General features: G+C 48.1%; 1 protein-coding gene across 2 annotated transcripts in view; it reads left to right on the forward strand.

Annotated features, from left to right (window-relative positions):
• EPHB1 (EPH receptor B1) overlaps positions 1-15,208 on the forward strand; it is a 423,264-nt gene extending 408,056 nt beyond the window's left edge. The window contains exons 13-16 of one of the 2 annotated variants that reach the window (XM_046646736.1): positions 1,563-1,712; positions 8,118-8,311; positions 10,199-10,354; positions 13,761-15,208. In XM_046646736.1, the coding sequence (XP_046502692.1) occupies positions 1,563-1,712; positions 8,118-8,311; positions 10,199-10,354; positions 13,761-13,869 (609 nt within the window). In that variant the 3' untranslated portion in view covers positions 13,870-15,208. The remainder of the gene's footprint in view (positions 1-1,562; positions 1,713-8,117; positions 8,312-10,198; positions 10,355-13,760) is intronic. The other variant, XM_046646744.1, reaches the window with a different exon arrangement.
• The last annotated feature ends 11,767 nt before the right edge of the window (positions 15,209-26,975 follow it).

A 26,975-nucleotide genomic window follows, 5' to 3' on the forward strand; every position in this document is an offset into this window, starting at 1 on the left:
GGCCCCCTTTTACCCCTGTAAGCTGTGTCAGTGTCCTACAGAGTGTGCCCTGCTCTCTGCTCCCTCCCCTCACCTCCCCCTGCAGCATCCCTGCCTCAGCCGTCCTGGATGACAGGCAGCACCATCCTCTCACCTACCCCGGCGTCTGCGCATGCTCCTCTCTGCCTGGCCTTCCCTCCTCTTGTCACTTTGCCTGATTCACTCCTACTCGTCCTCTAGGACTAAGCAGAGTGAATAATAGTTAACGCATGTGCAGCACTTACCCCCTATGCCAGGCCCTGTCCCAGGCGCTATATGGACAGTAAGCTGCTTAATTCTCACGACAACCTGACTATGTAGGTTCAGTCATTACTCCCATTTTGCAGATGAGAAACTGAAGCACAGAGAGGTTAGGTAACTTGCTCAGGTCACACAGGTAGAAAGGGGCAGTACTGGTATCCACACTCAACCAGAGGCTCCGGGAAACTGCCCCTCCGACTGCGCCTGGCCACCTTCCCTGACCCCGCCTGTGTTAGGGAGTCTTCCCTGCTTCTCAGAACACCCTGTGTCCCCCTCAGCCTCACCCTCATCACTTTCCATTTTAACAATAGATTTGAAATCTCTGCTTTCTTGTCTGCCTCTCCAGTAGCCTGCACAGCTTGAAGGCAGGGCCCCTGGCTGGCTCATCTCTGGGGCACCAGCTCCCCAGAAAGGGCCTGGCCCAAAGTGGTGCTCATTGCCTATTTGTTGATGGGGCGAATGACTGCTTGGCTGGATATCGATCCCTTAGGTGAACAGAACAGGCCAAGGTCTGGCAGACAAGCTGAGGGACAAGCAGAGAGCCAAGTTGGAAGCTTCCAGTGGGAGGCTGGAGGGCAGAAGGAGAAACTACCCTAAGAAGGGCCCTTTAGAAAAGTGTATCTCCAGCCTCGGGATGTCGACCTCCACAGAAGGGCAGGGAGGACGACCAGCGTCTACAGAGACCTCAGCCCTGGGCCCCTTGAACCCCATGCAGCCCAGGCCTGACCACAAGTGGCGGAGTGAGGAATATCTCCACCCAGGGATGGAGCACAAGGAAAATGGGGCCAAGGGGCAGCACGGTGTGACCCTGTAGGAGGAGGTCCTCCATGAAGTATGGCTCATCACTTTCTTCCTTTTTTGTTGATTTTGCTTCCTCCTGACCCAAATGTTGTGACTTTTACAATGTTGGGGGACAAAGACAGCAGCAACTTACACCTCACAGCTCAGGGAGCCGGTCTCATGTAGTGCATTTACAACGGTTCCACTCCCTCCTCTCACCCGACAGTGACATTAGAATCAGCATGTAGGGAATTGGGGGCAAATGGAGCATCAGAACCAGCTGCCGCCTGACGTGTGTGGGTGTGCCCACACACGGCATGAAACCCTCACAGGCCACGCAGATCCTTCCTGAGCCACTCAGGTGCAGGAACGGAGGCCGGCCTGGGGTCACAGACTGTCCTGGCTGTCCTGATTCACCAGACGTGGGAGTGGGCCAGTGAAGGATGCCTGTGTCCAGCTTACTTTCACCTGATGGTGGGGCTGACCAGTTCTCCTTCTTCCAGGGAGGGAAGATCCCCGTGAGATGGACAGCTCCGGAGGCTATCGCCTACCGCAAGTTCACGTCTGCCAGCGATGTCTGGAGCTACGGGATCGTCATGTGGGAAGTCATGTCATTTGGAGAGAGACCCTACTGGGATATGTCCAACCAAGATGTGAGTGTTGGCAATACCTGGTTGTCACAAACCCCTGCCCAAGGGATCCCACAGGAGTGGCATCCCAAACCCTCCTGTTTTCAGCCCAGGGCCTCATAACCTGACCTTGAGGGGACCAGAGCAGGGGATACAGGGACCCCCTTGGCATCAATGTTTGAACTAATCAAAGAGCCCAGCATGGAGATATGACAGTCCCAATTACCCCAAAGCCTGTAAAGGTGCCCAGGCCAAGTCAGGGGACGGTGAGCTGGTTCTGAGTGGCTGCGGACCATGAATAGATCAGGCCCAGAATTAAGCAGGAATTCTGCCCTGCTTCAGAGTGCCCAGCTGTGTTCTCCTTCACCACGTGTGACAGCGGGGAAGGCGCCGGGCTCTGAGGCCGGGCCTGGCTTCCAGACCTGCTCTGCCTCTGACAGATGTGCTGCGTGGAGCCAGGTGCAGTTTTTGTCTGGGACTCACACCTGTCGGCTTTAAAGAAAGGAATTGTAAAGGGCCCCTCTTTCCTGAGAATCCACCCTTCTGGGATCCTGTGTCACTTCTCAGTGAAGGAGGAGCTGAGCAAGTTTCCCAAAGCTGGTCACATTCAGATGGGCCACAGGAACAGGACCCTGTCTGACTGGAGGTCATCAACATCCTCCAGGCTGCCCCTCAAGAGACAAGGGCAAGAAAGGAAAGAGAAGGGTCATCTGAAATGCTTTAACTGGAAATGTCTTTTGGGGGTGTTCCAGATGGGGTCCTTTGGTCCATAAATACCCAAAGGTGGGAAGCGTCTTGAAGATGATCTGTTTTGATAAGGCCCCAAGGGAAAGTCCTACCTGGATTTCCATACTGCCTGGGACCCTGGCTTGTTCCCCAGGATCACTCCTCCTTTGTTTTTTGAATACAGACCTCCCCACTTGGAGCTGAGAGGCTGACAGTATGCAAAGCTCTCATACCTCTGCTCTCTGCCAGCTCTTCGCATCACCCTGGGGAGCAGTTCTTATCTTTCCCAACTGACAAGCAAGAAGAGGCAGGGGTGTCCCCAGTCCAGATCTGGTTCCATCAGAAAACCAGCCGTGCTAAGCACCTGCAGGCTTGGGTGGGCTCTGAGGCACCGGCAAACTTGAGGAATCGGCCCTTGGCCAGCCCTCTCTGCAGCTGAAGATTTAGAGCCATGGCAGTTGCTCAAAAGACTGAGAAAGGTGCGAATCTGGGAACGCAGAGACATTGCCCAGTGAGACTGGAAAGAGCAGTTGGGGTGCTGCTGTGACAATGCCCTGTGCTGCCATGAGCAGAGTGGCTTCAGCCCAGAGTGGGTGAAATAGCTGCATCCTTCACCAGGTCCTGATGCCAACCAAGTGTGGCGTCTAGGTCCCCCATTATCTGTGATTCTCCACGCCTCGCCTCTGCTCCTGTGGCATGTCGAATCAGTAAGTGTCAGAATTGATGCCGAGGCTGCTTTCATGAAATGAACTGCACCTTGGTTCCGTCCATACCGTTAGCCAGATGAGTAATAAATATTAGTCAGAAAAAGCAGACCCATTTTGTCCTGCCCAGAGACTTTAATCTGATTAAGAACAATTCAGCACACATAGAATGGATTATGAAACTCTCTGACAGGCAAGATTTGACATTCAAGCTATTCTCAGGAAATGCATTCACCTATGCTGAAAACAAATGGAATTTCTGATATTAGACTTCCAGAATTCCCAAATCGTTCATGCTACAAACACTCATTGTATGCTAACTGTGACTAAGCGTTGTGCTTGCCAGTTCTATTCTTGGGGGGTTTACAGTCCAGTGACACGATCACAGGGCCGCGGGAACATTCGGATGGGAGAGGTAAGGAAGTCTTGCCAGATATTTGATGCTTGAGCTGGGCCTCAGAGGGATAAGAACATCTGCGAAGTAGCAGTTTATTCTAGTTTTGCTGTATTTCTCCAAAATAAAGCCCCTAAGCATTGTCCTAAGTGAAATTCTGCTCTCTGTGGAGGATAGGGGGTGACTTGATGCCATTCAGAAGGCTTCTTATCACCTGGCCTGGGAGAGAGCCAGGAGGGGCTCTGAGCTGCTCCAGCCACAGCCCAACTCATCAGAAACCACTGAGGTAGTGGCAGTCAAGAATTTTACAGATGACAATTGAAAGGCTTTAAGAAAGAGAATTGCAGAGGCAAGTCAGAGTGCTGGTAATTGGGCTTCCGGAGCCCAGGAAGGTCTTTGAACATGTACAGAGAGTTTGTCAGCCAGAGAGAGAACTTGGAAGTTCTGCCGCTTGGATCTGATTGACAGAGATAATGAGAGTGGCAGTGTCTGTGGAGAGGAGCCGCGGTTTTATTGAAACATCAGAGCTCAACTTAACCCCCTCTGCCCTGGTTCCTCCGCCACTCAGAGCTCTACTTCACTCTCCTGCATGGAAGGTCGAGTAGGCACCGCCCGCTGCCCAACTCGCTAATGGGAAATGAATGTCTGGGGACAGCCAGGAGCCCCCCCGCTGAGGATGTGAGGGCAGGAGGAGGGGCCCTGCTGAATTTCCAGCAGAGCTCCAGTACCTCACCAGGAGCCTGAGGCACCTGGGTCAGACCACCTGCACCTGGTCCACACCCAAACTCCACACCTGCCATCTCTGGGTACAAGTGAGCAAAACCAGCCCCTCATTGACCCAGTCCCTGCCCCCTTACGCCCCAGGGCCTTTGGGATGGCCCAAAGAGTTGCTGCAGACTGTTGAAAGCAAGCCCGCAGTCTGCTCTGGGACAGTTGCCAAGACTAGCTCTCCCACAGCCTGCACCCTCACTCTCACCTGCTCTCTGGAAATACCATCTGATCTCCTTCTAATCTCAAATCTTTTCAACATCCATTTATCTCATCCTGTGACGGACCAAGGAAAGGGGCCCAGGACTCACTCCAGTTTTCAACTCTGCTCAGTAGAACACCAAAGGCCCCCAGCCTTGGGCCATATCTTTCCACACAATTCAAACATGGTCACTGGTGTTTTGAGCCATCAGACGGACAGACTGAAGGTGTTTCTCCATCTCTCCTCCCTGTTTTCCACACCTGCTAGCAAGGCAAGTGTGACAGAGAATGATCCCAAAGCCCCATTAGAGGACCACAATTCTTTTTTTGAAATAATATTTTAATTTGATTATAAGTTATATGTACTCAGAAAATTTGGACAACACTCAGATCCTTAAAAATAGAATAAAATTCTCCAAAGGCATAGCACTTCAGTGAAAGACTAGAGTAAATAAGGGCTACCCACGCATCAATTAATGACCTGGGGATATTTTCCTTTGGAGTGGAGGGTAAAGGCTTTCTTTTTTCATATGTGCATTCAGAGTATCAACTCAAGCAATAACAACAAAATTATCTAGAAGAAATAGAAAATGGAATAAAGTCCCATTTTGTAAATGTGAGCTTGAGATGGGGTTTCCATGCTCTACCTTGAAAGGTGAGAAATAGGGATGTGGCATTAACTGAGTCCCCACTATGTGCTCGGTGCTTTTCAAACACTATCTTCTTGGACTTCCACATGACCAGCAGCAGAACAGCAGCCCTCTTTGCAGAGAAGACATCTGCTGTAATAGACCTGGCGGAAATGACAGTCTCCATGGGATGCAGAGATTCTTTCTACTACTCACCTATGTGATGTTCAACATGCTTCACCTCATTGTGTCATTTAATCTTTTTAACAACCCCATATGTGCAGTTTCAAGAAGTCAAGGGACTCTCCCAGGGTTCTGGAGCTAATAAGAAATGGAGCTAGGATTTGAACCCAGGCCTCCAAGGTGTGTGCCCCTAATCACATTGCCACATCATCACCAACATAGCCTGTAGATCTGCGCTCCTGGCTCACCTGCAGGGAGGAGGCATCAGTGGCTCTTTGATGTCTTCTTAGAAAGTCAGAACACCAAACAAACAGAGGAAATACAAAAGCAAATGTTAGGAGAGTCTTCCAAAAATTCCCATGAGGTGGCATGCCGAGGAGACAAGGGGAAAGTAGCTAAGTAGCATTCAGTCTAGAACTCAGAAGCAGAAGATTCAGCACATGCATGGGGGCCCCAGTCTCTTGAAGCTCTGCCAGGGGTGCTTGGGTCAGCTGGTCACACCACAGAGCTGCCCCCGCAAAAAGGCCTTAACTCCAGTGCTCCTTCCTGTTATGGCATATGGGAGAGTAATCTTGTCAGTGGGGAAAATTAGTATTTTGGGCTCTGACATCTAACAATTTGAGCAGAGATGCCAGCAGTTTAGGAGAACATGAGCTGCCCTGCCCTGGAAGATTTAGAGGGGCCCCTAGAGGAACTTAGACGCTAACCCTCCTGCTGGCCCCACCTGGCTTATCTTTTAGGCAACCGAGAAAGAGCTCGTGGGTCCATTCCATGGGTAATCCCACTTGCCTCTGCAGTGAGTGGGGACTCTGACAGGCCCCTCAATGTGGCTGCCTGGGAGGAGCTGGAAAAGGGTGCTGGTTGATGAGCCAGGCTGATGGGAACGATGCCCAGCTGCTCATCCTCATGGCTTACTTGGTTTCGGTCCATATGCCTGTTTCCTGCCATGAAGTTATCAAACAGCTCCAAGGACTGTTCTCCAGGCTGAGCTTACCATGGCGATCCCACAGAAGCCTGGGTGGACTTCAAGGTATTCAAAACTGAAAATCGGACCCCCGTGATTCATTCCCAGCCCTATCATTACTAGCTGTGTGCCCTCAGGCAAGTGACTCCACTTCCTGTGCCTACATTTCCTTGTGGGGAAAATGGGACTAGAAAGCCCTCCTGAGAGGGTAGCAGATGATTGACAACTGATTGACAGCAGTTGGGCAGAGATAAAAATTTATCAGTGGTGCAACATATTCAAAAGTGAGTGTTCCTATTCACTGTTTTTTTATTTACTGATAATCTTGGTATGGTTTGTATGCTTATTTGTTTTTCTGCTGCATTGAATAGAAGGAATAATACACCTTGATTATCTCTAATGACTTCAGTTTATTATATTATCTCATGCCCCATCTCATGTCCCGTATACTGTGTATAGAATTTGTAAAAATATGAACTGATTGAAAATATTCACTTTCTGACCCATTTACAAAGTGAAAAAAAGCAAGAATAATCAGTTGAAATGAACCTGATATTTTTGAAAGCAGAGGCAAAAACGCCTGAAAATCCCGGAACTCGAAATTATTTCCTTTGTTGTTTAAGTGCTTTAACTGTTTAATATAAAATCAATGCATAATTATTGTAGAAAATAAACATACAAACAAACAGCAAGAAGAACCTAAAGAGTATTCATGTTTCTACCTGCCCAGAGGTAGCCGCCATTAACTCCACAGTATATATCCTTCCAAGATCTTTTCTATGCGTGTGTATAATTATTGTTTTTTGTTTTGATTTGATTTTTGTTTTTTACAAAAGCAAGATTATACCGTACCTGCAGTTATGCAGCCTGCTCTTTTGCCTAATTTTACAATGTGAGTATTTTTCCGTTTCAATAGGCACATTTTTACAGCATCACTTTAAGACCTGCGTTATATCCCAGGCCTTCCATTGTGTTATGAGTGCACCATAATACATTCAGATTCAGCACTGGGTCGTTTACAATTATTTTTGCTATTACAAAAGGCACAGAGCAGACATAGTTGATTTAAATGAATTGGAAATTAAGAGGTAAACAGTAAAAAACTCTTACAACAAACTGAAAAATAGACAAAAGTACTGAAAGATCCTAAAATCTTTACAAAATTATCCCCTGGAGTCTGTGAAAATTACCAAAACCTGATTGGAGATATTCATTTTGGATTACCTTGTAATTTTGACCAGTGTCATTGTACTGAGCCAGTTGTTTGACCAAATTATCTTTAACCCAATTCCTGTTACTGCCTCATGAAGATTAAGACAAATAATGCCTGGGAGCATTGGAGGGTCCCTGGCATGGGGTAGGTTCTCCATCAAATGCTGATTCTTTCCTCTCTTTCTCTTCCCTTAGCGGTGAAAGGATGAGGCCACCATAGGCTTTGGTGGGTGTCCTCTATAAATAGTGGGTTCACTAGGTTTTCTGTGTGCCATTGTTTCATCTCCTCTGGTGACACCAGCTGCCAGTGATGCAGAATTGGGCCTGATGTGCTCTTAAAGAGAGGGGAAGCTGAAGCCATCCACTGGCTCATTCTTCAATAAACATTCACAGAGATCTAGTGTGTATCAGGCTCTGCGCCAGGTTCTGGGGACACAATGGGAAAATAAGATGTTGGCCCTGCTTTCTAGGAGCCCACATTCTAGGGGGGAAAAGGCAAGTACACATAAAACCCATCACAGTCGGGTATGTGAGCACAGAATGAGGGCACCTGCGTCAGGAAGGCTCCATTTTCCAGGACTAATTTGAGAATGACTGGCTGGTGGCTCATCACTCAGTCACACCTGCTCTGGTGGTGTGTTACTGCAGGTCATCAATGCCATTGAGCAGGACTACCGTCTACCCCCACCCATGGACTGCCCAGCTGCTCTACATCAGCTCATGCTGGACTGTTGGCAGAAAGACCGTAACAGCCGGCCCCGCTTTGCGGAGATTGTCAACACCCTGGACAAGATGATCCGGAACCCGGCAAGTCTTAAGACTGTGGCAACCATCACCGCCGTGTGAGTCTGGTGGAATAGGGTAGTTCCTAAGCATGGGTGGTCTCAAGGTCTGGGGCAGGGCTGATAGCAAGGCTGCTAGCCTTTTGGTCTGTTGAGAGCAAGGGTGAGGTAGCTGAGCTTATCCACTAATGGAGGAAGTTCTAAGACCCTTCCCTTCTTTTTTCTCTTCCATCTCTCTAAAATATTCCCTGCCTCCAGCATGGGCTGTAGACAGATGTTGAGATACCTGTCTGGATCTCCACCTTCCTTTGGCTTCATATGGACTGGGCACTGGGCTCCGTAGTAGTGGAGCTGTATCTAATCTGTGTGGTATGAGGCCCTACTTCTGGGAGATCTGTTTCCAGAAGACACCCTTTCAGTTAACCACACCAGTTCCCTAGGCAGGTAGAGTTACATACTGGAACCTTGGCCAACATATTAGCAAATAAGGGCCCTGACTGCTGCGGGACAGAGAAATACAAGGCAATTCGATTTTTTATGAGCAAATGCACAACAACTGTCAGCTAGAGTCAGCACTGTCAGCTGTACATTACTCATCTACACTTGCAGTGTTAACTCACTTGTTAATTCATCCTTTCACCGAAGTTTATTGGGTTCTTATGTGCCAAGCACTGTGCCCATTGCTGACAGAGGATGAACAAGATAGACATGGTCTCTGCCCTCATGGAGCTTAGAACTGTTGAAGAGTGGCAAACACTAATCAGATGGTCATCCAAAGAAATGCAAAATTGAGACCTTGGTTGCCGCATGGCAAGGAGGTGCATGGGGCTTGGAGAACATATCCTTGAGTCTGGTGTCAGAGTGGCCATCCCTGATGAGCATTATTTCAGCTGAGAGCTGAAGGGCAAAGATGCATTAACTGAATGGAAGGGAGATGGGAGTAGAGGGTCAAGGGTTCCAGGCCAAGAGTGCAGCATGCGCCAGAGGGCCAAGGGTGGAAAGGACCGGGCCAGTGTGTTGGAAGAGCAGTTTGTGAGGGCACTGGGTGGGGGCTAAGACTGGTGAAGTGGGTAAGGACCATATTCTCAGAGCCTTGAGGCCCTGCTAAGAATTTGGAGCTTGGTTTTCAGAACAGTGAACACCCATTGAAGGGTGTGATGTGAGTCAGGGTCAGGAAAGGATAGGGGTTATTGACATGATCACATTTGCATTTTTAAAAGAGCATCAGGCTACAGTGGGAACCTTGTATCGAGGGCAGCAAGCATGCCTGAAGAAAGATGGGTAGGGAGAATGTTGCCGTGATCATGAGAGAGAAGGTCGTGTCTTAAATCACGGTGCTGGTGTGCAAAGAAGTGGATGAGTGAGAGATTTTGGAGGGCACATCTTTAGGACTGGTGAAGGATTGGGCCTGGGTGTCGAAGGTGAGGGAGACGTCAAGATGGCCTCCTGGTTTCTGGATTGGGTACCTGGGTATCTGCTTTGAGAATGTGCCAAACAAGGTCAGTGGTGGGCTCCTATTTTCCATTTTTTTTCAAGTAACAGGTTGGAACCAGGAAAAAAAAAACACGTTACCAATAGATTTGGGGAGGTTTTAGTGAACTGCATATATTTTTTAAAAGATCATATCTTTGGATGGTGAAGCTCTTAGATTTCATTTACAAAGGAGTTGTGGGCCTTCCCTTTCCTTCAGACTGCATGCTGTGTCAGCATGCCTGTCTGACCGACTGATGTGTGACAGGGCCCAGAGGCTGGGGGACTAGCCACCTGGCCTTGAGAAGCCATGCCAATTCAGGATTCTGGAAGGAAGGAAGGGTCAGTGCCAGGCTCCCCCATAATCCTCCTCCTGCCGGGGATGCTGTTCTCCGTGACGTCTACCGGCCACTCAGAGTGTGGCTCTACCCACCCACATTGCAGCTGTGGGGTCACCTCCTCCTCTCTGTCTCGCAGGCCTTCCCAGCCCCTGCTAGACCGCTCCATCCCAGACTTCACGGCCTTTACCACCGTGGATGACTGGCTCAGTGCCATCAAAATGGTCCAGTACAGGGACAGCTTCCTCACCGCCGGCTTCACCTCCCTCCAGCTGGTCACCCAGATGACATCAGAGTAAGTGATGAGAATGTCTAGTTCATGGGTGGAGGTCAAGGCTCCTTCTCTGCTGTTGACCGTGGTCTGAGTCCTGATTTCTGGCCTAAACCCCAGAGCTCTGCCTCTGTACAGAACCAGGCTGGTGGAGGAGCACCACGGAAAGATGGAGGGGGCAGCTGGGGCTGGAGTGGGGAGACTGGGATCCATTCTGGGCCCCAGTGAGAGCTCTTCAAAGTCAGAGCCATATGTCATTTGCCTAATCACCAAGAGTCTCTCCTCCGTTTAAGTTTTTAAACTCAACCCATCAAAGAGAGCATCCAGATGGAAAGAACACAGCCAGCCAGCACTTTAAACAGCATACCAGGAAGACACATCGCACTGATTCAGCAACAATCTCAGATGTGTAGGGAGCTTGTATGCGTTCATAGACAGCACTTATAAATAAGCATACAATTCCATCCCCCACAAATTATTTACCAGTCTGCAGCTCCCACAGGAGTGTGGAGGAATACAAAAACTAAAATTATTCAAATAAGATGAGAGCCAGAAAGTGTCTTAAAGATCCATGTAGTCCATCATTTCCCCAAGAATGTTCTGAGTAGGCCAGTTCTGGGAAATGTTAATAGGTTCTCCTTGGAAAAAATGTCCCACGGTCAAATAAATTTGGGAAATACTGAGCACTTTATCACTCTCTTGGAGATTCACTGTACATATTAGCATTGTAAAGGCCATGAGAAATCCTGAAATAAAGAAACCCATTTAAAAATATTAAATACCATGGAACCATATTTTTGAGGGCCAGGGTTATGTGGGACTGTAGCCTGGGACATATTTATTAGTGCCACCCCTCCACTGTGCAGATTCAGAAGATAGTGAAGTTAGTGCCTGAAGATTCGGTGCTCGTAAGGAACAAAGCCAGGGCGAGAGCCAGCTTTCCTGGTGGCCAGTTCCATTTCCTTCTTCCAGTCCACCCATGGCCACAGTGGTGCCTATAATTTGCTGCACCCTGGAATGACCCGGGAATCTTTTAAAAATACCAATGTCTGATGGCCACACCCAGATATTCTGATTTATTTGGTATGTGGTGAGACCTGGACATCGGGATGTTTAAAAGCTCTCCAGGTGATTCTAACGGGCAGCAAAGTTTGGAAACTACTGGACTGAAGTTGGCAAGGGTCTAATTTTGAATACACCCTCCCCCACCCCAGAGGGGACCTCACTGGCTGCCCAGGCTACAACATGGACTGACAGCATCGAGTTGGTGGCCTGTACCACACATTTCCCAGAGTAGATGATTGGTCAATCCTCCAGGCAGTTGACAAACTCTTATTGATCACCTCTTTTGTGTCAGGCACAGTGCTAGGTGCTGGAATTCCCTCCTGGGTGGGACAGTTGCCGAGTCCCAGGGGAGAGGGGTGGTCATCCTCCCCCAGCAGTTGAGTCCCAGAAGAGCAGCTTCTTGACCCTCAGCCTTTTGTCCTAGACTCCTGCTTTGCCGTCAGTCTTCCTGGAGCCCAGCTCCACCTCTCTGAGGTTTATTCTTGCCAGAAATGATGGAACCTCCACTTTCTCCAGGAAGATGGTTTGACTGTGAACCAAGCCTTAGGAGCCACTAAACTTCAGAATTCATTTGTTTAAATCCAGGTTTATTTCCTGGTGATGCCTAAAAAGGACAGTCCCTGCCATTATGAGTTATTGTCAGACACCAAAAATAAAAAATAAAAAAGAATCACATCCTAGTGGAAAATCAGCTTCCCCATCCAGAAGAGCTAAAGTGGATGCCTTAGATGATGGAAAGCCTGGGTTCAGGGGCAGAGTGGGTGTTCACGAAGATGGGGCTGCTCCTGCTTTCCCACTGTGACATGGCTGAGTACGGGGGCCGTCATCCCCTGACCCCCCCCAAAATGAGGACATCTAGTGGAGTCATTCCCTCGGTCCAGGAATAGTCACGTGAAAAAGAACAAGGAGAGGACTAAAAGGAAAGTGAAGCTGAAAATTAAGGGATTTAGTTCAAAGTAAAAAATGTCCATACGCTGTTGGAGCAATTTAGCTTGTTTCCTAAGAGATAAAACAACATGAACAACAAAATAAAATAGATTGCGGGACAATTTGTGAATTCAGAATTCAGCTCTGCCTCTCAAAAGTGTTTGCTAAAAACACACGGGCAATTTGACTATGTAAAGCAGCCACAGCCTGTGGGGGACTGACCACCAGCTGAAAGAAGGGGGATCAGGAGGGCCAAGGCATTGAGGGTGGAGGTCCAGCCCAGGGTTCTCTTCGTGGGTCTGGTGCACAGTGTACAAAGTGACCTACTGTGCTGGGGTTCGGGGGGATTTGAGGGGATACATTAGGATCTTAGAGGAGTTCTGAGAGCAGCCCTGCAGGGTGGCTGAGAGCCAGGCAGTCTTGAATTTGAGCCCCAGTTCCACCACTTGCTGTGTGATCTTGAGCGCATTACTTAACTTCTCTGAGCCCTACTTGCCTTGTCTATAAATGTGCAGATTATAAAAGTGTCCGTCTCATCGGTTTGTGGTGAGAGGTAAATGAAATAACACATGTAAAGCACTGGCCTATTGCCTGCCTACAGGATGCACACGAGAAATGATTGCTGGTAAATCATCATCATTGACTTAGTGGTTTGTCAATTTTTATGAAATGCTTCCATCAGTATAAATAAGCTAGTATACGGCAGGTGGGAAGTGTTCAAGCAATGCCATATACTGTTATTATTAACTAAGAAAAGGTGCATGGGTTTCACTGAAGTCAAATACAAGCCATGAACCTGTTCATATTAAGATTCATAGCTCAAAGATTAATCTAATTCCAACCCCTGTCCTAAACATATTCCTTAGATTCCTGCTTGGGCAGATATTTGAAAGTTATTTTGAGATCACCATTCTTAAAAATTCATGACATTAAAATTCAAACAGAGGCAGAAAATGGAAACTCAGGGGAAAAACATCAGAAAACCAGGCAAACCCCACATCTTTTCAATCTCAGTGGGTGATCACTAATTTAGGCAGAAAGCTTCACAGAATAACTGAAGCCCCATACAGTATATACTTCAAGTGTTAAAAAAAAAAAAAAGCAGCAGAGGAAAGTTCCAGTCCCCCAGAGTGTCATGGATAAAACGGAGGGGCTGCTCCAGAAGCCATAGGAGAGGAGCAAGGCACAGCACATCCAGGGTTGTCTAAGTTGGAGGGGGCATTGGAGACAAGGGCCATGGACAAAGTGAGACTGAACAAGAAAGTACCTAGTTAGGTATTTGCCGAAGACTCGGATGAACCTGGGCTTATTGAATTTTAAACCGTTTTTATTTGTCTACCCAACTATTATCAGGAGCTCGCCTTCTATGATGACTTTTGATCTGTGAAAAGGTGCCCTATCACTAAAATGCCTTCTTTTGTGGCTTTTTCCCTCCTAGAGACCTCCTGAGAATAGGGGTCACCTTGGCAGGTCATCAGAAGAAGATCCTGAACAGCATTCATTCTATGAGGGTCCAGATGAATCAGTCACCAACGGCAATGGCATGAGAACTCTCGTTCTCTTGGGGGAGGAGAGGAAGGAAAAGGACCAGGATTAAGGGGGAACCAGAGGTTGACCACTGTGGAATGTTCTGGAAAGACTGGCTTCTCAGCTGAGAAATGCATTACATCAGTGAAGAATAAACTGGACCTATTCCTAACGGGCCACTTTCATTTCTCGGTGACAGAAGCATGTCTCAGATGCCGTGGGAAACCAAATATACAATAATAAAAATACAAAAAGCTGATGTTCAACAGAAGTGAAGACAAAACAAGATGCATCGGGGGACCAAGAGTGAACTCAGTTCCCAGCCTCTGTGGGCTGGAGTCGTCCATCCACAGGAAGAAAGGGAAGGAGGTAGAGGGAAGAAACAGAAGCCGTTTTCCATTTTCTTCCTCACCAATGACATTCTTTTCTTTTCTCCTTTTGTACTCCTCCCCAAGAGTCCCCTCCCTTCTCCCACATCCATTTCCCTTTTGCTCCCGACTTGTGTAGGGAAGTTTCTTCAAACAAACCCCAGCTCCTGAGTCTCCAGATGTCGTTCTGTCAGTTGCCAAAGGACTTTGCTGACCACTGCATGGGGGATCCAACCAATTCAATTAATGTCTTCATATTGAAGAAGAGATGTACCTTCAATTGAAAACCTTGTTTTTCTTTTGTTTGCATTTTCTGCAAAAAGGAAAAAGAAACCACAAATTGGGAAAAAAAAAACAAAAAAGAAAAAACCTGTTTCCATGTGCGAGAGCACGCCAATGTATGTCTGCGTTATAAAATGACTGTGCTTGTTCGTAACAGATGCAAACAAGAAAGAACTGGAAATCTTTGCCCCTGGAAAATCCAAAGGGGCCGGGACGTGATGGTTTGGTTTTCTGCTGGGCCCAGTTGGCCTATTGGCTCAATGGGGAGAGGCGGTAGGGAGAAAAATAAAATGAAAGGGGGGGAAATACTCTTAAGAGCTTGCAAATTCAGACAGGAAACAGGTGAGTGGTTTGAATTGGATGCAGTGTGGGCTATTCTAGAATGATACTGACTGATTAATTATTCTCGGTAACATCTGAAGCGAGGGAGAAGGAAAGTGTTTCTGGAGGATGTTCTTCCCCATGCCTGGAATCTGCGATTCAACAGCTGGCGAGGGAGAATTCTTCTGACCTTATCTGTGGACTGGCTTCAGCCGCGTGGCATCCGACGAATGTTTCAAATGTGTCTGTGTTTCTCTGCATTCCTTCTTGTACCTCATTGTTCAATTCACTTTTGTAAATTCCACCTAACATTTAAATATTTTTAATTTCTCCTTTTACCTTAATCTCCTTGCTAATTTTATCTGTCTAATTAAAATGAGCAGAAGCATGTCTGGGTTTACATAGCATGGTGTCGGAGTGTGTGTTCTCGAATCCCACTGGGTCTTCCTCACATTACGGGAGAGTCCTTAACAGCCGTCCTTCTCCCGCCGATATGAGAAGGACCCGATATGGGACATCCCGGACCCTGCAGCTCCCGAGAAGCAGAATATGTTAGAATCACACTCAGTGAGGGGACTCAAAGGAAGAACTGAATAAATACGAGGCTCTGAGCCCTCAAACGTGCAACTTAAGAAATCAGTGGCAAATAAACATAATCACCAATAGTGCACGATCAGCCCTGATTTCAGTTTACACTGTGCACTTGAGAAGTTCACATCCGGGTCAGTTTTGTAAAAGCCACTGAGAGTATTTCAGACTGCGCGCTTGTGGTGTGTCTGTGAACATGCAGTTGGAGAGGAGGAGTGTGAGGCAGTGAAAGGAGCTCCAGTTCCCACACAGATAATTTAATAAGATTTAAGGTGAGATGAGTTTTTTTCCCTAGTTGTAGGTAACTTTGTCCTTGGGGAGGTCCTCACCTTCTGAAGCCTTTTCTAAGAGGCTCATAGGCCTAGGGGTACAGCTCCAGTGTAGAGGAGCCCCATCTTGAAGCACCCCCCTTGTGCGTAACCCTTAGGGATGGAAGAGATGGACAGACTTAGCAGATTCCCATATGGTTGCAAAGGGCTCCAATCCAGCCACATAGTGGGTAGAATAGAAAACTTCCCCTTGTTAATAGCTTACCAATCCCACGCACAATTTGCTAATTACCCCAAAGACCTCAATCCATGAAGTGTCTTACAAGCCTGCAATTCAGCTAATCTACTCTCAATTTTCCACAGGAATGAATTTTAATTTGTCACCAAATTCCTCAGGCAGCATTCTTAACCCAAAATCCTGGCTGCACCTCCACCAATGCCAGCCCACCTTCTGGCTGTGAGCAAAGCAAGGTCAAGGTGAAGGTCATGTCACACCCTTTGGTTTCCTTCTGCCATAAGATCCCACAAAGAAGAGAGAGAGAAAGGACCCAGAGTGCACAGGGGAAAGAAAGAATGAGGGGTCAGCAGAGCAGAGGCCAGGGCCCCCCAGGCAGTTCTCAGGAGGAGGGGTATGACCAAGCTTTCGACTTGCCCTGCAGATGCCTGGCTCAGCTTCACAGGCCAGGCTTCCCCACCTCCACACCCCAAAATGCAGTGTGTCTTTAGGGAGTGAGACATCCTGCTTTCCCTCTGTAACACGGGGCCATCATTAACCTCTCTGAGCCTCATTTCCTCAGTGTATAACCAGACAGTAAGAACTACCCTTGATGAAGACTAACTTTCCTGAGCAGGATCTCTATGCCACGCACTTTCTAGTACTTTACGTGTATCAGCTCTCTTCCTCAGCATTCTCTTGTGAAGAGTAGCAGATACTCTATCTTCAGATGAGGAAACTGAGAGGCAGAGACCTTTCCTAGATCACACAATGGTGGAGGCAGGATTTTGACCCAGGCAGTCTCACTCCGTGCTCTTAACCATTATCCCAGTGGGTCTCACACTTGAGCACGCATTAGCATCACGTGGAGGGCGTGTTAAAACAGATTGTTGGGCCCCACCTCTAGGTCTTCTGATTCAGTCGATCTGGAGTGGAATCTGAAAATTTGTACTTCCCGCAAGTTGCCAGAGGGTGCTGGTGCTGCTGGTCCAGGAACCACTCTGAGCACCTTCACTACACTAACCTGCCTTCCTGGAATTCGTGATAATGGCTGTAAAGCCCTTGACTAAGGAATGACAGTCCTTGAGGTTCTTGAGCTACCCAGAGAGAGGCGGATGACCCCTTAGGCTCTCCGGCATGAAGCGATGCGAGAGGCTGGTCCCCTGCACAGAGGTATCTGTGCCTGCTGGTACTTTCGTGACAGGGGACCTTACTTACACCTTCAAAAGAGCTCCCTGGGGAGAATGCTCCCTGGCAGAGAGCCCCCAGCCCTCTGCATTTCAGTTAGATATGCTACCTTATCATATGGCAAAAGATTAAGTCCAATTCAGATCCTTTCTTAAAAACTCCTTGCACAGTGGTCAGTGGCCTCTGGCCCTGTGAGCCAGACTAAAGAGGTGGTATCTACGGCCATGCTGTGCAACCCAGGGTATGGCTCACAGAAAGGGGCCTCTGCCAGGCACACCTGCAGCCACCAAGAGCCAGGTGGGTGGGGACTGCACAGGAGACAGGTGGGAGATGTTTAACTAATGTTCCTGGGCCAGGAGTTATGGGAATGGAGGTGATTTGTGGGAAAGCCTTGGAGATTATGACCCATCTCTCTGTGCCCTCTTGCTGCCCCTCCCCAACACTCAAAGATAGGAATGAAAGAGAGTGAATACATCTACAGAGCATGTGTTTATTGTATCATCTGGAGATCAGTAAAGCTCATAGATGTCAAATAGATACATATACTACTAAAATCATATGCCTCTTCCCTCCTACCACCTCCCTATGCCCGCCCCCAAAGTTATGGGTAGAGCTAGGTCACTGGGCCCTCACTGAGGCCCCCTAAGATAATTGAAATCAAGCAAGGACTGGAAGTTATCCTTGACCACACATTTGTGAAGAGAACAGAAACTAGTGAGGACTGAGGAATAGAACTTCAGGAATATAGGGGAGGGGCAGGAAGAGTGAGACATCAGGCAGGAGGATGAGAATCTCCAAAATATTAGTTAAAGATGCAAGATTCCAACAATACGTTTTGTTCTAAAAAGGCCTTTGTGGGCTATTCTGGGAACTTCACTATCATTTCAGAAATAATGGCTCTGGCACCAACTAAGGGCGTGATTAGGCCCCCCTTCCCCATTCATCGAGATGCCTTGCAGTTCATACAGAAGTTACAGGGTCATTTTCAAAAGCAGCCAGGGGTTTTGTATTGCCCAAGGTATCAATGGGGCTGGAGGGGCGGGGGTGGTAGAGGGGAATTACGGAGCTCAGAGAAAGGTCATCAAAATGGGGAGGGGCTGGCTGGATCACACTGGAAGGTTGTTCAAGTTGATTGAGGTCAAGTGGTGACGGTGTTCTCCACCAGGGAGTCTCCTGAGACCAGCAATTTCCAAATGAGAACAGGTGCACAGAGGACCGAGCACAAACTCCCAGTCCTTCTAGGAGAGTGCCTGCCCTGGTGGTGGTTGGGGTGTACTCCATGTGTTCTGCAGACCCTGCTCAAGGGTGAGTGGGATGGACACCCTTGGGCAGTGGTGGATGAACCTCTATCACACGCCTGAGAGAAAAGGAGAGGCTTCTGCTCCTTTATCCCCACCCCTGCATCCCTCCCGGGCTGACCTGTTACACACAACCTTGATGGGTTCCTGTGTTGCTGGGAGTCATGGCTTGCACACAGCATTCCCACCCACAACCTTCTGGTGATCCCCAGAGTAGGAGTGGACACAGGTCATGCCGTATTCACCTCTGTACCCAGCACCCAACATACTGCCTACCACGTGGAAGGCGCTCAATACATATTTGGTGATTTAAATAAGTTTGAGTTGAGAAAGTTTAACATGTCATTATTTCACCTACAGAAGTCCATGACCTTAGACAGCATGCTTTTAAGGAAATTAATCCCCAGGGGTTTAGTTGGAATCTTTCTCACTCTTAACTGCCATCAATTGTAAGCTATTCTAATTTTAGTTTTGTGAAGCTTAACACACTCCTTTTCACCCCCCTCTGCATCTTTAATACGATGTCACAATCTTCCCCAGAGCGCTGGCCGGGAAAGCAGCATCCCACCAAGTGTCAGTCACTTGCAAAGTCCCTGAGATGCAGAATGAAAGCAGCACTGTCTCCGGTGCAATAGAGGCAAAATGCAAGGGCTGTGAGCAGCACATCCTTCCGAAAGCAGAACCAGGGCCACTGTCCTGCCAGGTTGACCTCGGTTGGGCAGAGAGGACGGGCAGGACTTCCCTGGCCAGGGAAACTTCATCTGTGTCTTTCCCACTCCCTGTACACTAAGACTCTCTTCCAAGGACTGTTTCACCTTCCTAAAGCCATCCTCACTCCAAGATTTCCTGTAGCCACCCACTTGCCAGAGTAAAAAAAGTTGAACAAAACAAAATTACAGGTAAATAAGCCACTTCCAAGGTGCTAAGATACTGAGCCCATGCTATTGCATTCTCCTAAAAGAGAGAAGTTCTCTTCTCTCCAAGAAGACTTTAATTTCCTTTTCTTGTCTTGAAATTCATATTTTCATGTAACGTAGGAACTCCGTAGCTCTGGAAATGGCTTTTTGACACAGAATACAATGACAGATGACAAGTTTCAGCTACAATCTTTAGAGCAGAACTCAACTTTGTACATAACTTCAGCAGGGAAGTCAAGAGGGCTTTGGGAGCCCTGAGAAGGGCACTGCCATTGTCCTGGGGGTCAGAGAAGGCATCCCTGAAGGAGACTGCTAAACTGGAACCTGAGGAGTGAAAGGACCTAACAAATTGGGGAAAGGGAGATGTTAGTGGTGGAACTAGCGTTGCAGGTGGAGGGAACAGTATGGGCAGAGATTTAAAAGCTAGAAAGTAGGTGGCATGCTTGTGGGATCACAGACTGTTCAGCAAGGCTGGAGAATAGAGTGCCAACGATGGGTACCTGGGGAGGTGGCAGGCAGGGGCTAGGTCATGAAGGATCTTCTATGGCACAAGGAATGTGGGTATTATTCTGAATGCAATTGATAGAAAGCAGGTTGAAACAGGGAATTATATAAATCACTTTGGCCACAAAATGGAAAATGGAGTTGGTTGTTGGGAGTTACTAGCCTCAGTTCTGGGAGACTAGTTAGGATGCTGATACAATAATGTAGGCAAAGGATGATGGAGACGTGGATGAAGGTATGAAGTAGCAGTGGAGATGGAGAAAGTGGACTGATTCAAGAAATATGAAAGAGGTAAGATCAGCAGAAGGTGAATTGGCCATCAGGGTGAGGGAGGGAGGAGTCAAGGATGACACCCCAAGTTTCTGGTTTGGGCAACTGAGTGGATTTGGATATCATTCATTGACGTAGGGGATAAGAAAGGAGAAAGAAATTGGGGGGACAATATGCATTTGATTTGCCCATGGACCACTGCATACAGGGGTCTATAATTTAGCAAAGAGATTTGGGCTAATGATATAGATTTGGAAGCCATCCTTTCTCCAGGTGGTAATTAAAGCCACAGGAGTAGAAGAGTTTACTGCATGGGAAGAATGGGAGTGGAGAAAGAAGTGGGCCCACGTGGAACCCTGAGAACAGCCATATTTAAAAGATGTCCAGGGAAAGGAAGGCTCACAGAGGCATCTGGGTAGAGCTGCTGCAGGAAAAGCCAGGAGCCTGTAGTGTCGGTAGAGCCAACGGAAAACCTTCCAGGGAGGCTACGGCTGTGCAGGGCTCAGTGCTGCCCAGGATTACTGATATGAGGTGAGGTTTGTAAACTGCCCACGGGTTTAATTGTGGGAGTTCTGGGGTGAACTTGGTAAGGGCAGTATCGGCAGAGAGGTGGTTGCAAAAGATGCTGGCTGGATTGAGGAATGAGAGGCCATCACAACCTTCCAAGAAGCTTAACTTCAAAAGGGCAAAGGAAAATGATGTAGCTGGAGGAGGCTCCTTCTGGTCATTATTTTTTGGTGAGAAGGACTTGAGCATGTTTTAAAGCTAAATCCATGGAGAGAGAAAGAGAGAAGGTGGGTCATTGAGAGGGTCAGGCCCCAAGAAGGCAGGAAGTGCCTCTGGAGGGATGGTGCAGCTTCAAATGCGGGCATTCTAATCGGGTTTGGAGGATGAATGAAACGAGGAATGACAGGAGTTCCTAGCAGAACTCGAGCTCACCTTCCAATTTTCTCACAATCTAATCACTTAGTTCCCGCAGTCTCTTGTGCAGATAGTCGAAGAGCCGTGATTGAACCCATGGGCCTTGCCATCGCAGTGCTAGAGCGACAAGGCAAGCCCGCTCCCTTCTGATGAAATGGATGAGCAGACGTTGAGAAGGTCTGGTGAGAAACGAACGAGAAGCATCATAGGCCCTTCTCCCACTCAGCATCCCTCTGTGGCTACCCACTGCCAATGGGGTAAGGCCCAAATTCCTGATCATGGAGGGGAGGCCCATGCCTACCTCTTCAGCCAGACTTCCCACCAGGCAACAACTTCCCAGACCCTTTCCACCTCTGCGTCTGTGCTCATGGCTGTCCCTGTGCTAGGATCCCTCCCACTCCCCAGCCTGTGAGCCCATCAGGCCCCAGCTCAACAGTCACAGGTCTTGTGAGGGTGGCCCAGTCCGTGGAGTCAGTCACCTCCTTCTCTACCTCCTAAATAATTGTCCTCACTTCCATCATATTCAACACAGCTGGCTTACCTTCTAGCCTATGAGTTCCTTGAGGGCAGGAATGGACCATATTCATCTGTCTATCTCCAGAACCCAGCAGAGAGCCCACACATAACAAATGTTTATGGGAGGGAAGGCATGGCCGGGCCCAAGGAGATTAAGTCCAGAAGGAAGGAGCAGTCTAGGAGAGCTGCGGTCAAGAAAGAGGTAACCTCTGGAAATAAGACAAGAGAGCCTCAGACACAGAGAATGGAAGGTGTGCCACGGGGAGAGGCTCAGCTGGGATGGTAGTGAGATGCCACAGGCAGTCACCCTGGCATGTAGGGGTCAGCACTTGGAAGTCCAGGGGAAGTTCATGGACATCTTAATGAGTGGAAGGTCCTGACAACAGGACCAACCAGGCAGGCAGTGGGATTGGGATATCAATGCTTCAGGGTTAGGGTCTAGCTATAGGGCAGAGCCCAGGGTCAGGACTCCAGATTCCCAGGAACTAGGGTAGGGAGATGGGGAGGAGAGCCTGGTAATAGCAAAGCAGAACTCCGCTCATTCATTCAACCAACATGCATGAGACTGCTCCCGGGCTCTAGGGGCTTTGCAGGGTCCTGGGTATTCCATGGAGTCATAAAGGTGGCATAGCCCTGTAAACTATGTGAACTAAAACCACAGGTCAACAGGGCACGTAGAAGCCTGCTTGGGGACCAAGGATTCAACCATGGCGAGAGACAGGCAGCCAGCAGTTCTCTGACTATATGTCACAAAGGCAAGGGAGGGAAGGAGGCAGACTGCCCATCAGCAGATGGGCCAGGAAGACAGGTCAGATGGGTCAAGGAGGACCCTTGGCTTTTGCACTAAGCTTAGTGCATGTTTGGGCCTGTCACCAGGCTCCTCAACCTTGGCTTCCCCAGCATTCACACAGGAAGGAAATGCTGAAACTGGGTGAGGAGGCAAAGCTGTTCTTAGAGGATCTTTACTACTGAGAACACAATCCTGAGTGTGCACAGCAGCCTTACCTATTCAGATGCTGTGGCGTCTGCTGAATGAGCAGGCGGGCAGCTCCAGGTGAGCTCAGGGCTCTATCTGCCCACGGGACATGGGCAGGAAATGAAGACCTCAGAAAGTGTCCCATGTCTAAGCTATACGACCGGAACCCACTGGTGCCAAATCTGAGCAGTTAGCCCACCTTTTCCTGAATTACTGTAGTTCTGGGTTGACTCTCTGAGTCCCACCCCCTGCTGGAGCAATAGGGCTTACTGACAGCCCAGCCCTGTTCCCCCAGCACACACGAGGGAAGGTCAGGACCAGGAAGGCAGAGCATACAAGTGCCCGGCTCTCAAGGCCAGTGGGATTTGGCACGCCAACTGGGCTTCTCCTGTTTGATCACAGACGTCTTGAGGATCTCTGACCATGGCCGTGAGATTTCCAGAGGCAGATAAACTGATTAGGGCTCTCATATCAGATTCAGGTCAGAGGGAGAGCTGCGAGAGTTATACATTTAGAATTCAAAGTGAGCCTTTCTAACAGCTAATTAGAAGAGGTGCTCCTGGGGTGGGGCTGGAATTATGGCCACTTGAGAAGCTCTTAAAAACAATAATCACAAATTCAATTTTATAATTGGTAATAGCAATTGCTACTTTTGGGGTGGGGGGTGCCTGCTATGATCCAGGCACACCAAGTACTTATACAACAGGTATTATTATATCCATTTTGAGAATGAATCAACTAGTAAGGCTCAGAGAAGTTCCAGCAGCTTGTTCTATGTCACACTGAAGAGCCAGGATTTGAACCCAGGCTATTTGCCTGAAGTGTGTTCTCCAAATCACCAAGCATACTGCCACCTGAGCTAGGCATCTTCTGGGAATTCCTACTGGCCATCCAGTCCTGTCGCACAGCACAGGTGACCTATGTACACTCTGAGGCTTCGTGTCTGTGATATGAGGGTAACATTATCTACTCCACAAGGTTTTTGCGAGGGTGGAATAAGGGGCCACATAGAAACCACACAGTCTAGTTCCTGTTCTTAGGGAGAGCTCAATGAATGTGGCCAGTATCAGTGAGTTTAATTTACTTCTAGGGGTTTGGGAACGTGACCTAAAAATAGGAAGCAAATCAGTGCATGTGGTTTGTGGTAAAAAGTCTTCTTGCCTTCTGATAAAGGTCAGCCCTTGCCCTCTGTGGATTTGGGGTTTTTGTGAACTTCACAGCTGCATGTATCTGTCACCTTAATCATTTCTGCCCTTCACCCTGCATGTTTGCAGAGACTGGAATCGAGCTTTGCCTCGCTCCTGGGCAGATTCCAGGCTGCCTGTCAGATTGGACCAATAGTTGGATTCTGGAAACTTCTTCAGTACATTGCATAGGCACATTGCTTGCTCATTCTCACAGGCCAGGGGCCTGTCCTTCCTGGTGCTAAACCACATTTTTTCTTTGGATTAAAGCCCAATTTCTGGTCCTATCAATATGAGGAGCTTTATTCAGCTAATAACTGTTCAGAGATTTTCTTTTTTTTTTTTTCAGAAGTAACAACTTTAATACAGTTGGAAATCTGTGCATTTAAGGCAATGCTATATAGGTGAGGGTACTTGATATTTGTTGACTGACTAAATGTCTTATTTATTTATTTTGTTTTTGTTTTTGTTTTTTTTCCATTTATTTGTTTATTTTCGGATGCACATCATAATATATTTCAAATTCTGTGTAGATTACATTTCAGAGATTTTCTTGTGACCAAAAAGCCATCCTCAGAGATCAACCTGCTGGGTTCCCAAAAGAGCACCGAGTGTACCATCGATGGGCAAGAGGGTTTTAGGACGTACGTGTCCAAATTCTTCAAAATCATAATAGTCATACCTTTATTTTAATGTGTACTGGAGAAAACTGTATCTATCACATAAAATACATGCATTATTTCACATATATTATGAAGTTTTCTTTTAAAATAAATTTATTCAACTAAAACCGTGTCTTGTTTTTAAGAAAAATAGTAAATAAATAGTATAGTTAGTATGTGAATATGACAAAAAAAATCTTAAAGGAGGGACTTGATTGGAAGTTTGGAAACCAATGAATCCTTCTCACTTTTCTTAGCATTTCCCAACCCCGGCTCTGGAGCCTCCCAGATGCTCACTGGCCCTGACAGCCAGGACCCTGCCCCTTGACCTGGAATTCCAGCTGGAATACGCCCTGGCCTGTCTCCTCTCACCAGGCTGCTTCCTGGCCATCCTCTGAGCCTCAGCTCCGCTTGAAGGCATCCCGGAGCCCTCCCACCTGGGTCAGCTGCTTCTCTTCCCAGGCCCCTCAGCTCCCAGTGCTTCTCACCATCATGGTGTTCACTCTGTTTTATAATGGTCCATTTATGTGTCTGTTTCCTGCCCTGCCAGACTGGGAGCTTCGCCAAACCAGGGAGCATGTCTTATTCATGGCTGAATCTGCAAGCCTGGGGCACAGTGGTCACACAGTAAATCTGTTGACTAAACGAACTAATAATTGAATCCGTGCCCCTTTGCTATCAGTTGCCACCAACCAAGGAAAGCAAAGGACCGACGCTACTCAATGATTACATTGACTCTTCTTGAAGTTACCACACCCCAGGCTCCAGGTTGGGCCACCTTCACTACAACTCTTTAGAGCTGTGTTTACATCGCCCTGCTCGCATGCTTTCATTTGTGCTTTTGCTAAAGGAAAATGCAGCAGCTGAGCAGGGCACCTGGTGATGGGTGACCCTGCAGAACAGAGCAGATGGCACCAAGCCTTGCATCCACTGTGCCCAATGGGGGAAGGGCTCCTTTGCCTATTGGTGACCTCCAGCCTTACTCACAATCTGATATATTCCCAAAGCAAAGTGCCTACTGCAACTTTGAAAGATATTCTCTCTGACATCCAATTTAACAATTAACAATTTTTTTATTGTTTTTTCCCACCATGGGGCTCAGCGCCTGCTGGGATGTTTCACAGAGAGGGCAGTTTGCCAAGCATTAACTTGTCTGGCCCAGGGGGCATACTGTACAGCTGATTTCGTTTGAGTGAACATCATTCCTTTGGTCTTATTTGCAAACTGTCATATGGTGCAGAGATTTAGTTAACTGTTTGTGGTTTCGAGTCCTGTGGCTGACAGAGAACAAGAAAATCTAGCATCTCTCCTAGACTCTAGTACAGCAGATCTAATCCAGGGGATGGTAAAACTTTTCTGTAAAGGGCCAGAGAGTAAATATTTTAGACTTGTGGGCCATGTGGTATCTGTCACAACTATTCAACTCTGCCCTTGTAGCCTGAAAGCAGTCATAGATGATATTTAGATGAACGCGTGTGGCTGTGTTCCAATGAGATTTTATTTACAAAAACAGGCGGAGGGCTGCATATGGTCACGGGCCTGCATTTGCTGAGCCGGGTCTAACTTGTGGCTCAGAGCTCCTGCTCTGGAGTCGGGCCAACCTGGCTACAACCTGCCTGGGGTGCGCTGGAGGGCCAGTGGCTGGAGTTAGGGAGGCTGGGGCAAAGTTCAGGAATCTGAAATATTTCTCAAAGCCTCACCAACTGAATCCAGATCCCCGGACTGTCTGGTCGGCCTTGCCAGGCGGGCCTTGCCAATGGTCTTTTACAGTCGTTCTTGGCAGCTGGTTTCAGGAAAAACTTATTGTACTAGAACTCTGCTTACTACCATCCATATTACAGAAACAGAGAAACAAAGCAAGTCCCTCAGACTATAACCGAGTGGTGAAATGCAGGTGACTCACGGTCAGTGTTAAAATGACTGTGGTTCTGGACTAAAGCAGCGAGAAAGGGAACAGTCGGCCACCATGGAATCTGTCTCGTTGGCTGCTTAGGGCAAATGATGGGGACTTCTTCAGGGACCAACAGGGAGTCAGGGAAAAGTAGAGACATACAAGCAGGTGGCTCAGGGGAGGGTGGTGGCCATGATGACTTGAAGGGAGTCTAAGAGGTAAAAAGTATTTACTCTTTCGTGCATTCATTGATTCATTCTTTCACCAATCTCTGCTGAATGCCTATAAATGCCAGGCAGGGTCTTCACTCTAACGGCACTCACAGTCTGATACAGGAGTAAAACGAAAACGATGTGAGAGGTGCTGCCATAGAGGCAGGAGTCCTGAGGGGGCCGATTTATGAAGGTTTGACCTCCTCGGTGAGGGATCTGACAGAATCTGGCAGAACAAGGTGGCCATTTTGGGTCAGCACCTAGCTGCCCTCAACACACAGGGAGCAGCAGACCTGCTCCAGAGAGAGGCTGGCTTGAGAAGCTTGGCCTCCAGCTGCCGGCACCCTCACTCCCGGGTCCTCTGTCCCTGGCCTTGATGGAAATGACCCTGATGACCCAGAGGCCACCTGCCCCTCCCCCTGTCTCCCAGAGCCATCAACCCCCCTCTGCGGCCTCCAACCCCCAGAGCGTTCCTGAGGGCCCAGAAAGATTCATTATACTCCACGTACCACGGGGCAGTCGACCCTTTCCCAGCCCGCAATGAG

Source organism: Equus quagga, chromosome 1, assembly GCF_021613505.1.
Source record: "Equus quagga isolate Etosha38 chromosome 1, UCLA_HA_Equagga_1.0, whole genome shotgun sequence".
Taxonomy (NCBI): Eukaryota; Metazoa; Chordata; class Mammalia; order Perissodactyla; family Equidae; genus Equus; species Equus quagga.